This window comes from Erpetoichthys calabaricus, chromosome 12 (genome assembly GCF_900747795.2).
Source record: "Erpetoichthys calabaricus chromosome 12, fErpCal1.3, whole genome shotgun sequence".
NCBI classification, from domain to species: domain Eukaryota; kingdom Metazoa; phylum Chordata; class Cladistia; order Polypteriformes; family Polypteridae; genus Erpetoichthys; species Erpetoichthys calabaricus.
In genome coordinates this window covers 108,157,545-108,174,124 of record NC_041405.2, presented here as the reverse complement: position 1 = coordinate 108,174,124, position 16,580 = coordinate 108,157,545, and the positions used below count along the sequence as shown (strand labels likewise).

Below are 16,580 nucleotides of genomic sequence, written 5' to 3'. Positions count from 1 at the left end.
GCTTTAATCAAGCTGGTGATTTCCATGGTGGTTGTATGGGTGAGCAAAGAAATATGCAAAGAAAAAAACACATATATAACATAACAGATGAAAGGCCAAAGGTTATCACAAAACAGCAAAGTTTCCAAAATGATCCTTGACTTGCTCTGAGATGTGTGGTTTTTATGTGAGATCAAGTTTACAACAATCTGATCAATGTTTCAGTATGAAATTGTATATTTCAGATCATGCTGGTAATATGCCAGTTGTCCTTTATTATAAATATAATAAAGATCTCCCCAGCTGCCTACAGAATGAATATCTTAATATCTCTTTACAAGTGAGCTTCGACAGATGAAAACAGCTGGGCGAGCCCTCAAGTGGCGTTTTGTTGCAACCAGCTCAACAGTCCACAAATTAGCTTATCAGGAACACCAAAAAAACTACTCCAGGGCACTGACCACTGCCAGATCTCAATACTATTCAAATTTAATCAACAACAGTCCTGGAAATTCTGTGATAAACCATTTACTCAATCTTCACACCTACGCCTGTAATAATTTCACAGAGGAGCAATGCAATAATTTTATTGAATATTTCACCTCTAAAGTGGACAGCATCCACTCCTCATTGTCTGCTTCTAGCCCTCCATCGCTGGATGATTCTACATCAAAGCCAATGGGCTGCCTTCCCCAGTTCCTCTGTACCACAGTTAAAGAAGTTGAGGACATCATACAGAGGATGAGACCTTCAACATGTTCATTGGACCCTTTTCCTACTCCTCTGGTAAAATCTAATTTATCAGATATAAGCCCTCTTATTGCTGATATCATTAGTCACTATCTCCAGAGCGGCTTAGTTGCACTGGCCTTGAAAACCACAAAAATTAGACCTCATTTGAAAAAATCCTCTTTGGATCCTGAAGTGATAGCAAACCATCGTCCGATCTCCAACCTTCCACTTTTGTCTAAGGTTTTGGAAAAGGTTGTTTTGGTTCAGCTTCAGGATCACCTCAAAAAATTCAATATGTCTGAAAAATTTCAGTCTGGTTTCCGAACTTCTCACAGTACAGAGACAGCCCCGGTCAGAGTCACTAATGACCTCCTGATGGCTGCTGACCAGGGCTCTCCATCACTCCTTATCCTCCTGGACCTTACAGCTGCATTTGATATGGTAGATCATAATATTCTCCTTCATCATCTTCACTATACAATTGGACTTTCTGGCATTGCTTTGGAGTGGTTTGAGTCGTATCTTACAGATAGGGATGAGTATGTGGCCTTGGGGGATGCTAAATCTCATACCCACACTGTCACCTGTGGGTTCCCACAAGGATCAGTCCTTGGGCCGACCCTCTTTAATATCTATATACTACCCCTGGGTCACATCATCCGCAAGCATGGAGTTTCATTCCATTGCTATGACGATGATACGCAGCTCTATATAAGACTGGATTCAACTTCTGCTACACCTCCATCAACTCCTTCCTCTTTCTTGGATGAGATTGAGGCTTGGATGTCCAAGAACTTCCTCAAGCTGAACAGCACCAAAACTGAAGCTCTTTTAATTGGCACCCCCCATCAACTTCGTTCCTCTGTAAATTGTATTTCCTTTTCTGACTGTACCATTACCCTCTCCCCTTCTGTTACAAATCTGGGTGTCAAGTTAGACTCCCATCTGTCATTTGATACACATGTCCATCACCTTTGTAAAACGGCATTCCTTCATCTGCGAAAAACATAGCCAAACTTGTCCCTACCTCTCCCTCTGTGATGCTGAAAAGCTGGTTCATGCCTTTGTCTCATCCAGACTGGACTATTGTAATGTACTCCTCATCGGGATACCCAACAACAGCCTTCAAAAGCTACAACAAATTCAAAATAGTGCTGCAAGAATCCTGATGAGGGTGCGGAAATATGAACACATTTCACAAATCCTTCAGTCACTTCATTGGCTTCCTATCCATCTCCGTATCGAATACAAACTCTGTTTGTTTACTCACCAGTGTATCCATGGAAATGCTCCACAATATCTTAAGGAACTCCATATACTACAATCCACTACAAGAAACCTCCGTTTTACAAATACCTACCGCCTTCGCCCCCCTTTGACCAAACGTCATACAATGGGTGACCGAGCCTTTGCAGCCGCTGCTCCACGGCTCTGGAATGCCCTACCAAATTATTAACTATTCAAAGTTACTGTGTGTTATACCTGCATTTTTATCACTCTTTAATTTAATGTTGTTTTTTGTATCAGTATGCTGCTGCTGGAGTATGTGAACTTCCCCTTGGGATTAATAAAGTATCTATCTATCTATCTATCTATCTATCTATCTATCTATCTATCTATCTATCTATCTATCTATCTATCTATCTATCTATCTATCTATCTATCTATCTATCTATCTATCTATCTATCTATCTATCTATCTATCTATCTATCTATCTATCTATCTATCTATCTACCAGAGAGCCTAAGAACACAGCAGATTGTGGGCTGTTTTAAAAAACAGCTAAAGACTTTTCTATTTAGGAAAGCATATTAACAAGAATGCTATCATTATTGTTGTTTAATCTCTGTTTTTATCTTGCCTTGCCTTTGTTTAACTTTTTATGTTGCACTTTGAGATTTACTGCTAATGTAAAGTGCCCCTATAAATAAAATGCATTATTATTATTATTATTATTATTATTATTATTATTATTATTATTATTATTATTATTATTATCTCTGACTTGTAAAACACACTCTGATAAGCTATAACCTTCATTGTTTCATATGCTGTGTAATGGCACTGGATCATCTCGCCCCTTACCTTTTCCTCCTTGTTCCTTACTTTTGCCATGCTTTTAAGCCCACTTGACTAAAGAAGAGAAGCTGGACCCAGGAGTACTGCTGGTACATCAGAAGCATTTTCCAGAAGCACTTCTTGCTCAGAGTGAGGAGAGCAGAGAAGGCACACCTCAAGAGCTCCCTCCACAACAACCCTCGAGGTCCCTGACAGGGCTGCCTGCTCCGATTATATTTCCCATTGGACATTGTGGAAGTCCAAACTGAAGTGATGCTGCCACCCACCCATTGTTTCACCCTGGGAGAGATATGCCTCTGAAGCCTACTCCAGGGTAATAAATGTAAAACTATGTAACTTTTATTCCGTACGCCACAATCAGAATTACTGGTAGTACTAAACAGTTCCATTTTTCGGGATTTGCTGGATGCTCATCTGCTCCATTTAAAAATGAGTATGTTTTTATCCTACCTTTTTCTCCATTAAACAGATGCAACCCAGACTGCAAATATTTCAATTTTCATGTTTTTTGTTCAGATTCTTTCTGTAATACATACAGTATTTGTTGTATTTTTTGGGTATACATAGTGAGAGGTAATTGGAGATTATGACAAATTTTACTGGTTACGTGTTGGTTTGTGTGCACATTTATTTCACCAGTGCTCATCTTATAATCTTATATGTGTGGTGGTTTACTGTCTGGTCATGTAGAAACTTGGAAGTTTTGTCTTGGGGTTGATATTGGCTTTCCTATCCTGCACAAAATAAGTAAGTCAAAATCACTATAGGTGGGTAGGCAACATGAATCTGAGGCCTCAGGGATTTATCGTTCCTTAGTGGGTTACAATAATTCATATGCTATTGTTAGTTAGAAAATCACATTGCAGCTACATAGTGTATACTAACCAGGAGCAGCTGCCGGTGCATAGTTGTGTTCCATTGAGAGGGGACCTGGTGATCTGTTTCCCATCAGGGCAGAATCTCACACATTATTTTGAGATTAGCATTTTCCTTTTCCAAAGTTGATTCTTATGTTACTAGGACATCAAAGCTGTTCCAGCTCAGCACAGCTGGCTTCAAACACGTGCTTACATGGCATATAACAAAATCTGATCCATTATCTCTTTTGATAGCTTAGATCCTTTTTCTTCTCTGTGTTTCATCAGTGGGAAGGAAGGCTGTGGAAACTCAGGTAAGGATGTTTTTTGTTTAGAATTTGACCACAAAGATCTTCCAGAAAAGCATTTACTTGTCAACAGTACCTAGCAGAGGAAAACTACAAAGTGTGAAATGGGCTTATCGACACAAAACAGCACCACATGGGACTGCATTCAATACCAGGGTACACTGACCTCCCTCATTCTGACAAATCAGCCTACTCATATGTCATTAGGTTCTGGACTTTGATACGAACAGGCGCATGCTGCAAAGAAGACAAACAGTATGAGGCGACACTTTTCCACCTTTATTAACATGCACCTAAAATAAATTTCGTTAATAATAGTAGGAAAGTCATACAAGGTGAAAAGGTATCCTTGAGCACCCATCCCATTCCAGAAACTTGCTAGCTAAACATTGAAAGAAATCTATTGATTGCATTAGTATCTTCTGTTGTAATTTAAGATTTACTAAAATCCTACAGTAAATGTGTTTAAATAGTTTAATGAGGTTCCATAATTCCAAATGGCTTATTCATTCAAGGGCAATTTTACTAAGGAAGTAGCCAGCACTTACGGTTATAATAATTTTATTAAGTAGACTGTGAAATGTGACTAATGAAATTTAACATCTGGATGGGCGGAATAAGAAGAAAATTCTTAATGAGCTTAAGATTAAAAACGCACAGGCAGGAAAATGTCCTCATTATCCTTTAAGTTTCTTGATCAATTGTGTGTACCTTTTGTCAAAAAGTGTTACTTTTAGATGAATAGAGAAGAGGTCACCTTGATGGTACTTTATGTGTTTCGTTCTTGTAGGCCAAGACTCCGATAATTTGATGCAGAATTTACATCCCCTGTTGCTGTGGGTGGTGCACCTTTCATGGAATTTGCTTTATTTTCAATCCATACCTTTTTGAAATTGACAGCTGAGTGCCAACTGATACAAGACAGATATCTTTTTTTAGCAGTGTTCTTCAATGGAGAGCACTAAATAGGAATTCTGTTAATGTAAAAATATTTCCAGCATGAGGTGTTCACTATTGATACAGCATGTGGCTAACTGATGAAAAATGAAGTCTTCCCCTTTAGTTACAACAGGGAAGCTTGTTTTCCATGTCTTTCCAAGGGGAAATTCCACCTTCTTGACATATGGGATTCATATAACACCCACCATAGCCTGTGCTGATACACTAAAGCATTGTAATATCCACTTCACAGCTACGCAAGCTGCAGCTACCATGGTGCTCCACATAGAAATTCAATGTCATCACTCATGTTCCTACCCGTTCTTACACACATCCTTGTAAATTGAGGTTGGCACATTTTTTCTTATAAATTATACTTCAACACATCTAATGAAGATATTACCTGTTATACAAAGTTATTCTATTCCAGTGTGTGACTTTTAGTTATCTGGAAGTGATTAACCTGTCAAGTTGTATCGTGCATGTTCAACTGCTTATTTTCTACAATAATAAAAAAGCTGCCTAATTTACAAAGGAAACAAAAGGATTAAAAGAGTAAGGTATGTGGGCAAGACATATTTTTTATGAGCTAATGTCACTTAAAAAAGAAATTTGGAAATTAAGTGTAAGTCCTTACCTCTTTGATCTGGTTATGGATGTTGATGCATGTTTTTGCTGATGACATATTGTCGTGTAGCACCAGAAAAGAGGATGTGAAAGGGAAGTTGAAAGAATGGAGAAGGGCTTTGGAAGATAGAGGATTGAAGATAAATAGGGAGAACAGAATATATCAGGATTGAGAAGTTAGCCTGCTGGAAGAGCTATTAAATTTAAATATCTAGGATCAGTGGTGGCCCAAGATGGAAAATTATTTGCAGAGATAATCCATAGAGTTCAGTGTGGATGGAACAACTTGAAGAATGAATTAGGAGTACAGTATTGTGTGATCAAAGATTTAAGGTGAAGGTTAAAGGTAAGATTAGCAATGATGTATGGAGCTGAGACATGGACATTAAAGGGAGTGCAGGAGAAGAAGTTAGATGTGACAGAAATGAGAATGTTGAGATGGTGTGTGGAGTTACAAAAAAGAACAGAGCAGGAAATTAGATAATCATAGGTACAACAAAAGTGGGAGAAGTATCTAAGAAAGTACAGGAAAGTAGACTGAAGAGGTATGGACATGTGACGAAGAGAGACAATGAATATGTGGGCAAAAGAGTGATGGGAGTGGAAGTACATGGGAAGAGAAAGGGAGGGAAGCCAAAGTGTGGGTGATGGAAAAAGTAAAAGAACATCTGAAGGAAAAGGGCTTCACTGGGAACCACTTGCAAGATGGAGCTGTTTGGAGAAGGTTGGTCAAGCACATCAACCACATAAAGAAGTGGGCAAAGATGAAGAAGAAAAAGAAGAAGGATCAATGAGCTTTGTTCGAATCAATGGTCTGGTCTTGTCAAATTTGTTCTGATGTTTTAATTTCTTTTCCACAGGGATAATTCAGGGTTGGCACCTCAAACTATTATGTTTTTTCTGGCATTGCTGCTGCATCAAGCCCAAGGATATTCATCTCTGAATGTGCTAAGTTGTCTAAAGGACATTTGGTTGGTCTCCATTCAGCTTCAATTCTTGCCTATATCTCTGTGCTTAGTCAAGAGGGAAACCTTTCATTTCAATCTGCAGTTCCTGTTTATGCTGCTGTGCATATATTATATACAGTATATATATATATATATATATATATATATATATATATAATCCAACATCTGTATGTCTGTCTGCTTTTCCCTGGAGAGCTACTTTAGATCAGGTTTTTTTCTATAATTTGCTTGAACATTCTGGTTGATTTTGTGACTTCTCTCATCGCGCTAAGTATCATAGTTCGGTTATTGTACTGATTTATTTGTGTAAATCAGAAAGGCTGCAGGCCAAGGGGAAGGTGGTGGGCCCATCCTCACTCACATGCCAGCCTCTGTTCGAGTCTGTCTACCTCTCGCGACATGTTGGAGCGTACGTTGCCTCCACTTAGCTAGCGATACCTGTTTGTTCAACAGATGTTATCATCTACAGATTGTTAAGGAGTAACATTTCACATTTTTAAGAGAGAGATCAGACCTATGTGTGTTTTAGAGGGTAGCTACTGATTGCCGAAGATATCACAGCCACATGCTTTTCTCCCCATGCGGGGACACTCTTCCATCAGAGCTGAACACAATCAGATACAGTGCCAACATTTTACCTACCTTCCGCTTGGCCAGAATTACATTTTTTTATTGATTTTTAAAGTTTGTCCTGTTTCATTACTATGTGGGCGGAGCTGCGGGGGACAACTAGCATATATATATTGTAGCAGTTAAGGCTTTTGTCCACCTCTTGAACCCTCAGGTACCACTCTGATGACCAGGTGAAAGTATAATAACTATTATTTTTATTATTATTATACTGTGCACAAAGCACTCCACACACCACACTACTCATATAACAATTCTCTCTCTAACCAAACAATCCTCCTCGCCCAGACACGTCGCCACCCTACCTCCCAGCTCAGCTCAGCGTACTGGGCTTCCCACAGTCCTTTTATAACTCCTGACCCAGAAGTGGTTCCAGGCACAACCCACAAGTCCGTTTCCTTCCGGGTCAGGGCAAACAGTCCTCTTCTTCATCCCGGGAGTACGTCGTTTCTTCCGGTCACGTGACTATGACGCACTCCCGGGTTATAGGGCACGCAAGAGCCCACTAGTCCCCTTACAGCGACTCCCGGTGGCCCCCAAGGTATCCAGCAGGGCTGTGTGTATAAACTACAAAGTCCATGAGGCCCTGCTGGAAGTCGGGACACCATCATGCTGTCCGGAGGGCTCCTCCTAGCAGCTTGGGGGTGGCGACCGGAGACCGTAGCCGGTCGTCCATCACAGTCCCTCCCCCTTAGCGACGACCACTGGGGCGGAGCGTTGATTCCCGCGAGGGACGTCCTCCTCCAGGAGGACGCGGAATCCGGACCGTGGTTCCGTTGTCTAGATCCCCCAGCGAACCTTGGGGGAACGGTGTATCTGCTATCCCACCGCTCCCCTGTCCTCCGGGGACAACTACGTCACACGTGGCCCGGTTGCCGGCAGTTGTAGCACCGCCGACGTCCTCCTGTTGGCCTCTCTTCCCGAGACCGGAAACACCTCGGGAATTCAGTCAGCTCCACCCTGTCCTCCGCCAAGGAGGGGTTAACGGCCGCTTTGCTGCTCTCCGCCCTTTTCTTTATTATGTCAGGAGACCCTCGTGTTAATTCGGGGATCTCCTGCTTTCTCTGGGGCTTGTGCACAGCGTGAGGCTCTCTATGGAAAAGAGAGAGCCTCTTTGCTGTCTGCACACCCGTTGTCCTATGCAAATTCGGAGGCGGCGTCATTAGTACCGTATCGCTCCGGGTAACAGCACTATTCAGCTGCACCGGGAAGATCGGTACTTCCCCCGCCCCTCCAGTAACGAGCGACAACCCCCTCTTCACGCGGGTCGGGGCCTTAAGGTCCGCGTCGTCCCGGAGCGGCGTCTGATACCGCCGCCCCGGTTCTATCGGACCGTTGCCCGACCACTCCGTCATCATACCACGCTCCATTGTCGGGATCACAGTGCTTTGGCAGCCGCTACTTTTTAAATGTGGTGCCGGTTCACACTGTGTCCCCTTATTATATACGGTGCAGATTTCACTCACCTGCACCGCCGAATCAATCGAGGTCAGGGCTTCACGGCCTAATCGCCGTAGGTACTCTTGTAGTCCCTTCAACGGCGCTTCGGCTGTAGCTCCCAGCTCCTCCACTCGTGCTTTCAGTTCCTCCAGACCCTGGAAGAAAGTGTAAAGGGGCGCGAGACATTTCTCGAGCTCCCATAAGTTTATAAAGTTATTTGTCTCGGCCGGAGGCAAGGCTACTTCCTTGTTTTTGTCACCTGCCGACCGGGAACCAATGAGCACGTCCGCTCCTGGCACGTGTTCTGCTGGGCTTCGCGAAGGCTTCTGGGACTTGGAGTCTTCTGAGGGACGGGTGGCTGCAACAAGCCGACTGAGGTCTGCCTTTTTTACTTTAATGGCAGATCCTTCAGTCACATCCCGCCCCTCTTTGCCTTTATATAAAGTTGGCGCTGCTTCGCTCGCCGTCCCTTTCCCTTTCAGGGAGCTCGGATCCGTCAGGGAACGAATGACCTCACCTAGGGACCCGAACTGACCGTCACCTTCCCGGCGTCCATTGCGCGCGATCACACGACGTGGGGAGGCGAATAGACAGTGTCCCTTCCTGGTCAGGTGACTTCGTGTTTTCCTTACATCTGTCCCAGCCTGCACTAGGATGGCTCATGTGATCGTTCTCTGCGAATAGGCTCCCCAGGTGTACATCCACAGACTCCTCGACTTCGCGGCCATCTTGCCAAGGTATGAGGCATGCGTCTTTCTTATATGATGTCCTGAACCGCTCGGCTTCTGCAAAACAAGACAATACAGTTCTTTGCGCTTCAGGCTTTATCGCGACACATACCTCCGACTTATGAGAGATTGCTTCAGGCTCCAGCACAGTCCTCTCTTCACTGCTTGGCTGTTGCCTTAGCTAGTGCTCTCTCACAGCGTCGATTTCTTCCCTGGCTTCCGCAGGACCCGTCAGGTAAGACCACAGCGTCGCGGTGTCCTCCGGTGGCCACATTTCTGCGAGGTTCTGTATGCTTTGGGCTCGCCCATTCTTCTTTTTGGATTTCTTTCCCATCACGGTCCGAAGGCTTGCAGTTGCAGCGCTCTCTGTCGCGGGTGGGGTTTTCACCTCCGCGGTTACTAGAGGGACCTTCCCTGGGTTCTCTGCCACCACAAAATTTATTTTTATTGCAGATTCTCTGCCAATGGACGGCCAGAGTATCCTGCCGACTACGCCAGTGTAGCAGTTAAGGCTTTTGTCCACCTATTGAACCCTCAGGTACCACTCTGATGACCAGGTGAAAGTATAATAACTATTATTTTTATTATTATTATACTGTGCACAAAGCACTCCACACACCACACTACTCATATAACAATTCTTTCTCTAACCAAACAATCCTCCTCGCCCAGACACGTCGCCACCCTACCTCCCAGCTCAGCTCAGCGTACTGGGCTTCCCACAGTCCTTTTATAACTCCTGACCCAGAAGTGGTTCCAGGCACAACCCACAAGTCAGTTTCCTTCCGGGTCAGGGCAAACGGTCCTCTTCTTCATCCCGGGAGTACGTCGTTTCTTCCGGTCACGTGACTATGATGCACTCCCAGGTTATAGGGCACGCAAGAGCCCACTAGCCCCCTTACAGCGACTCCCAGTGGCCCCCAAGGTATCCAGCAGGGCTGTGTGTATAAACTACAAAGTCCATGAGGCCCTGCTGGAAGTCGGGGCACCATCATGCTGTCCGGAGGGCTCCTCCTAGCAGCTTGGGGGTGGCGACCGGAGTCTGTAGCCGGTCGTCAATCACAATATATATATATATATATATATATATATATATATATATATATATATATATATATATACTGTATATATATATACTGTATATACATACACATCTTATTTCCAAGGTCATGTGATGCATCTCGATGACACTGCATAAGCAAAGAAAACTGAAATGATAATTTCCAGAATAAGCCTAAATGAAAAATAAACCTCAAAAATGGAATCTACGTGTCTAAAAAACTATAAAAGAAATGTAAACACATGTACAAATGTGTTTATTAATACATACAGAAATGCTGCAAAAGCCATGAAGACATTTGCCAGAGCCACGGTTTAAATTCAAACGTCTTGTGCTGTTAAGAGAGGCACTGCTTATATCCAAGCATCCAGTTTCAGACCTGATTAATCCAAATGTAAGGTTGAATGTCCTCTGGATAGTGGACACTTAGTTATTACAACATAACATTCTCAAACCTGCTTAATCCAATTCAGAGGTTCAGGGGGCTGGGGTTTATTTCAGTAGCATAGTTGCACAGGGCAGTGTAAAGAGTAAAGGCAGAAGGAGAGCTGGGATCTCAAGTAAACAAAAACTATTTAAATGCTGTTGGGTAAAAGACTATGCCGATGCCCAACTATTCTGTGAAATCGGTCAGATCAGGTCTGCTGCTACTGTTTCTTATAATAATGGGTCTACTTGATCCCCTTCCCCAACCATAATGGAGCACCACATTTATATTAGGCAAATAAATATGGTGACTATATTGAATCCATAGCACAAAATACAAGATCGACAAATGCGTGGAAAATACACAGACATAGGATGAGCACAACACAATGTAATCAACAAAATAAAGTTATCAGTGCAAAAAATATTGATTCCAATGATATGAACATTTAACCCCTCTCAAGGTGAAGCCTAGTTAAAAGCACTTTGCAAAATGAGGGAACTTCCCAGGAAACATTGCTTATTTCCTTTTAAAAGCCTAAAAGCTGCCCACTCCTCTAGGATGATCTTTCCTAGCTCATCTCTCCCTATGGGTAAACTATCCACCTCTGGATGGTGCAGAACATGCCTCTGAGCTGGTTGTTAGCATTTCCTGTGTTTGTCTCTCCCATGCAATTGCAGAGGTCCTCTTCCAGTTCTGCTCAGAACTTCCTGTTACCTTTAAGCTACTTCCTAACCTTGCAATTGGCTTGTCCTCTATGCATGTCCTCTCAACTCCACTATGGGCAAGTAAACATAATCAAATGATGAAACAAACAATAAGGGGAGATGACAACACTAAAGACAATACTGACATGGCAGCGCTACAAGATTATGAAAAAAATCTTAAAATAAGCAAGATTTAAAATATTTAAAAAAAGATGTATCTCATCTTACAAGTGCAGTGCAATCTGAGGTAATTTTGTATTTTTATTTGCAATCTGGGCCCTCAATCAGATGATCCCTGGCCCTGTAGGACAGGCTTACTTTGTCCAGTTTTGCTATGGTTTGGTACCCAAGAACCAAAATGCAAACCACTAGACACTCTTAATTCCAACAACGTTGTCTGTTTTCTCACCACAGGACTTCTTTGGAATGCAGTCTCTGGGGTTCACCCGATAAAATAATCAATTACCAAGTGACAAACCAGAGATGTCATATCGTGGTAACAGATAAAACTGCTGTTGATCTTGATGTACAAACCTTTGCACCAATAGTTCATCAAAAAGGATGGGCTTATGTACACCTATGAAACCAATAGCAAGACATTTATTTCTTCCTTTAAAAGCATCTTGTACACCCGAAATCTGCACTCTCTCTCACTGCTCTCAGTCTGGCTATAACATCTGCTCCCTATAGCAGGGACCCCATTTCCTATAGAGTGTGACCATAACAAAGGCTGAAACGATCTATTTTCCTTTGAAGGTCAACCTAGTGCTGGACTGAAAAAGTTGAAGACTTGTCTGCATTGGAGTTAAATGAGGGTGCCATTAGTCTGAAGCTTGCTAAGGAAAATCAACAGCGCAAGTAAGAGTGAGATGTATTTAAAAGCCACACACTTGTCTTGCTTAAGGATGAGAGTTGACTGATCACCAACTACCCAGCAGATGTAAACTTTGTGCTAGCCAAAACAGCACACTGTGTGTATAAATCCCAAAGAGAAAACTGTTGTACTGCCTGCAAACAGAAGGTGTAATGAAAGTGATGAATGAGAAGAGCTACTGAACAAACAAAGAAAAGCACCCTGATGATCCTGCAAAGTGTGTGGAGAAATCCAACCAGGAGAGTAACAAAGCATCACCTGCTCCAAACTAAAAGTATGCCTACTTCGATGCTGAGAACTATTAATGTCAACTTAATAAGCCAGCTAATGTATTATGGTATGGAATCTCTGTAATTGAAATGTAATAACTGTGACAGATTGGGGGCTATCGCTCCCTTGAACCCTCGGACGAGATGCCAGACACCAGATAAAAGTCCAATTCTTGACTTTATTATAATAATAATGTGCACTAAGCACCCTCACTCCACAATACTCATAAATGTACACCAATACTCCGGTGGCCCCCACGGTATCCAGTAGGGCTGTGAAGGAAAACTCCATTGTCCATGATTCCCTGCTGGCATTCGGGGCACATCCATGCTACAGGGAGGGCTCCATCTGGCAGTCTGGGGGTATTGGCCGGGATGAACGGCCGGCCATATCCCACATAACCTTGTGATAAATCTTTACCTGTAATAAGTTGCTTCCTAAATCCAGTAAGAAAGTTCAGGGTACCATCACACATAAACAGAAAAAATATTTTGTTTGTGTGAGTAACTCAGTGTACGCTAGCTGTGAGCAAATTAATGTCATGGTGTACATACTGGATGATTAATAACCAGCTGAAGAACTTATCCATCATGACCACATGAATTGAAAGATTAGAATTCATAAGTCTGCGGTGGGTTGGCACCCTGCCCGGGATTGGTTCCTGCCTTGTGCCCTGTGTTGGCTGGGATTGGCTCCAGCAGACCCCCGTGACCCTGTGTTCGGATTCAGCGGGTTGGAAAATGGATGGATGGATGGATGAATTCATAAGTTATGCACCTTTTTCTATAGTAGAGAAAAAGTTGAACTAAGCTATGATAAGTTTATGTTTTTTGTTGTTTGTTATTGTAATTTGTCTGTATGTCTGTCTGTCTATCTATTTATCTATCTATATACATGTCAGATTCTTTTAGAGCAAAGTGCTTGGGATTGAAAAAACAATTCATTATCACAGGCATTTCATTATAATGGAATTAGAACACAGCGTGGTCATTCAGCGCGTATGGCTGATAAAACTAACCATGGGATACCAAACTTGAGGGCAATCTATTTTCTTCTTGCCAGTATCAAAGGCATTGAGAAGTTCCAACTTGTTCTGTTGTCACACACGTGCGATTAGGAGGGAGCTGAATGGACCAAGTAAAAGTAATTACCCGTCAGGCCAGGGGTGGTGGGGTGCATGGGTGCATTAAACCTCCCTCTGTTATCTCTGCAGACCAAATATAGGAAATCCTGCCTGTCTCAACATTAATGACATCTCTTCCAGTTCCAGCGCACAGACTGACGTCACTCCCGGTTCTGGTGCTCACACTGACATTACTTCCAGTTCCGGCCCTAGATAACACTACTTCCGGTTTTGGCTTATAAAGCCGCCATCTTTTCCATTAACCATCAGTTCAGTCAAAAACTCAACATATGCACATCTGTGCCAATTTCAAGGCCCTTTTTGCAGCTAGGGACAATATACGAGTGGCTGCCTCAAACCTTTCCAGTGTGTAGAGACTCATTCTTTTACACTATCAAGTAAATTGCTTTAGTTACATAAATGGCACCCCTTGATGCCCATAGTGCATTCAGTATTATTAGTCTTTACTGTCTCGAGGGTCTGAGTTTCCCTTTGGTGTCCAGTGAACACTCCAATTTAGTTATCAAAGTGGCACCCCTCGCTGTCCATAACGTGAACTTTCCAGAGCAAGCACCACTTGTTATATAAATGACATCCCTTTGGTGACATCACCTAATGGATTTATCAGCTCTATCTGGCTGCCATCTGTGTTTTTTTTTGTGACTCAACATTTTTGAAACCTGGAAAAGATTTACATAAAAAGATCCTGATTTAAAGATTTTGGAAGTGAAGGTCACATCAGAAAATTAGAACTCTTGGATGCATAAATATGCGAGCACCACATTCAAAGATGCATTCAAATTCAACACATTAAAAAAAAAAAAGATCATGGTGTGCAGACATTCACAGCGAAAAATCCTCGGCAAGTTTATGAAACACGTTCGGAACTGGTCAAGTAGCATAAACACAAGGGAAGCTCAGCAGCCAGCACTTTTGCTGAAGGGTGTCCCAAAAATTAATCCTCAGTTTGGTCAACTTGCTGAGCAAGTCAAACCATAGCAAGTCTACTAGCTTCTAACTTCCAAAGATCCCCAAGTAGAGCTAAATTAGAATTTGACAGACAGTTATCCCACCTCCTAGATCCGCCCACAACGTCTCCGGTCTGCAGTAACCCTTTTTGAGCTTCACTCTTCTGCAAGGGTGTGATAACTGTCGAGTAAAATGATGTAAATGTGCAATCCTGTTGTAAAGATCTCTTCATATTTATGGTATCCTGGCTGGAAAGTGAAACAGAGATCTGTGGGTGAAGGTTAAAATCCTCACTCACACGCACTACATTAATTTGACGTCCCTGGGTGGGTGTATAGTTGATTTTTTTTTTTTTTTATTAATTGCTGTCTTTGCCAAAGGCAACACTGATTAGTGAACTGATTGATTAACATCAATCAATCTTCTTCTCATGCCATACATATTTCCTACATCCCAGCAGTGGGAGGTACAAGACTAGAATGAGACCACTGCAGGATGTGCACTCACCCTGGGGCAATTCAGAGTACCAAACCAACCAGACATGTTTTTAGACTGACAGTTAAAAAAAAAAAAACTGCAACCAGACAGGATCATTATTGATGACATCCCATTCTGGAAATGAACTGGGGTTCAAATACACATATTGTGAAAATGTTACCTCCTGTAGGCACCATACATTTCACCCATTCCTAATGTACCACTGGAGTCCTGTCGTGTTTAATAAAAATACATACCAAAATGAAAAGAGCCGGACACAAGCTGTATTTATCCAGAGCAGCAGAAGCCATGCTGGAGAGCCATCGAAAGACAAATGAAGACAGCCCGACAGAGCATTTTATTCCAGTTGACTTGCTCATTCTCTTCCTTTTTGTTTGTCTTCTCCAAGCTAAAAAGGCACGTTCATTACCAACCCCCCCCCAATAGCACCCCCCCCCCCAGCACATTTAGCTGCCACCATAATCTCTTCCAACGTTTATTACCTCCTATCACAGGAACATGTTTGGTAAGAGAACACTTCCATTTAATGCCTGGTTAAGAGGCAGCCCTCTTGTTTCTGAGGAGGCCACTCAACATGGCTATACGACTTCTTAAACACATGAGTATTTTTTTTATTATTTCTTCAGGTATTGGTGTAGCATTTAGCAGCTGAAGAGAACATCAGCACCACAGCATTTTGAACTTCCTTTATCTTGCCTGGATTGCTCTTCCTTCTTTTTTTATGAAAATTTAGCAAACCAGTGTATCCTGATCCACCCTTCCATTGCTGACTGGCAGCATCTTCTGGGATAATTCACTCAGTATCAAGCAGACATCTTTGTCTTCTCCAGTAGCTGAGAAAATCCGCAACATAAGGACAGCATGTGGCAGTGGTATGTACTTTGGAAACACAACTGTCCAGGTAAAGTGGTCAATTTCTTGAGGACATCTTTTTGCTTTCAACTTTGGATGGTCACCACTATGTTGTCCACACAGGCTTCCTCTAGCTCTGCTCATAATCATTTCTTGACCGATATCTGCACATTTATCAGATGAGATCCAAAGTACACAGAAGTCGTGTTACGTTTCCAGAAAAAGAGAACCATGATGGACTTCTTTAACAGCTAGAGCGGAATGCCTCCCCATAATACAATCGTCATGAAAGCTTAACTCTGTGTATATAACCATTAGCTTCAAAAGAAGTGAAAGCAGCAAACTGTCATCATAATATTTCAGAAGAAATATAGAATATCGCCATTGAGAAACTAAGAATTTTTGGATTCAGGACTTCTGTAATCCAGGAGGGTCGGAGATTTTAATTAAGTAAAGGGTGATGTAAAAACAGTGACAGGTGGACCAATTTTAAGCTGCCTTCAACTTTCAAT

The 16,580-nt window shown here is 42.4% G+C and overlaps 1 protein-coding gene across 1 annotated transcript in view; it reads left to right on the top strand.

Moving 5' to 3' along the window:
• LOC114663127 (growth hormone secretagogue receptor type 1-like) overlaps positions 1–16,580 on the top strand; it is a 28,926-nt gene that overhangs the window by 2,023 nt on the left and 10,323 nt on the right. Inside the window, exons 3-4 of the mRNA XM_028816884.2 lie at positions 3,904–3,962; positions 11,456–11,468. Of these exons, the coding sequence (XP_028672717.1) occupies positions 3,904–3,962; positions 11,456–11,468 (72 nt within the window). The remainder of the gene's footprint in view (positions 1–3,903; positions 3,963–11,455; positions 11,469–16,580) is intronic.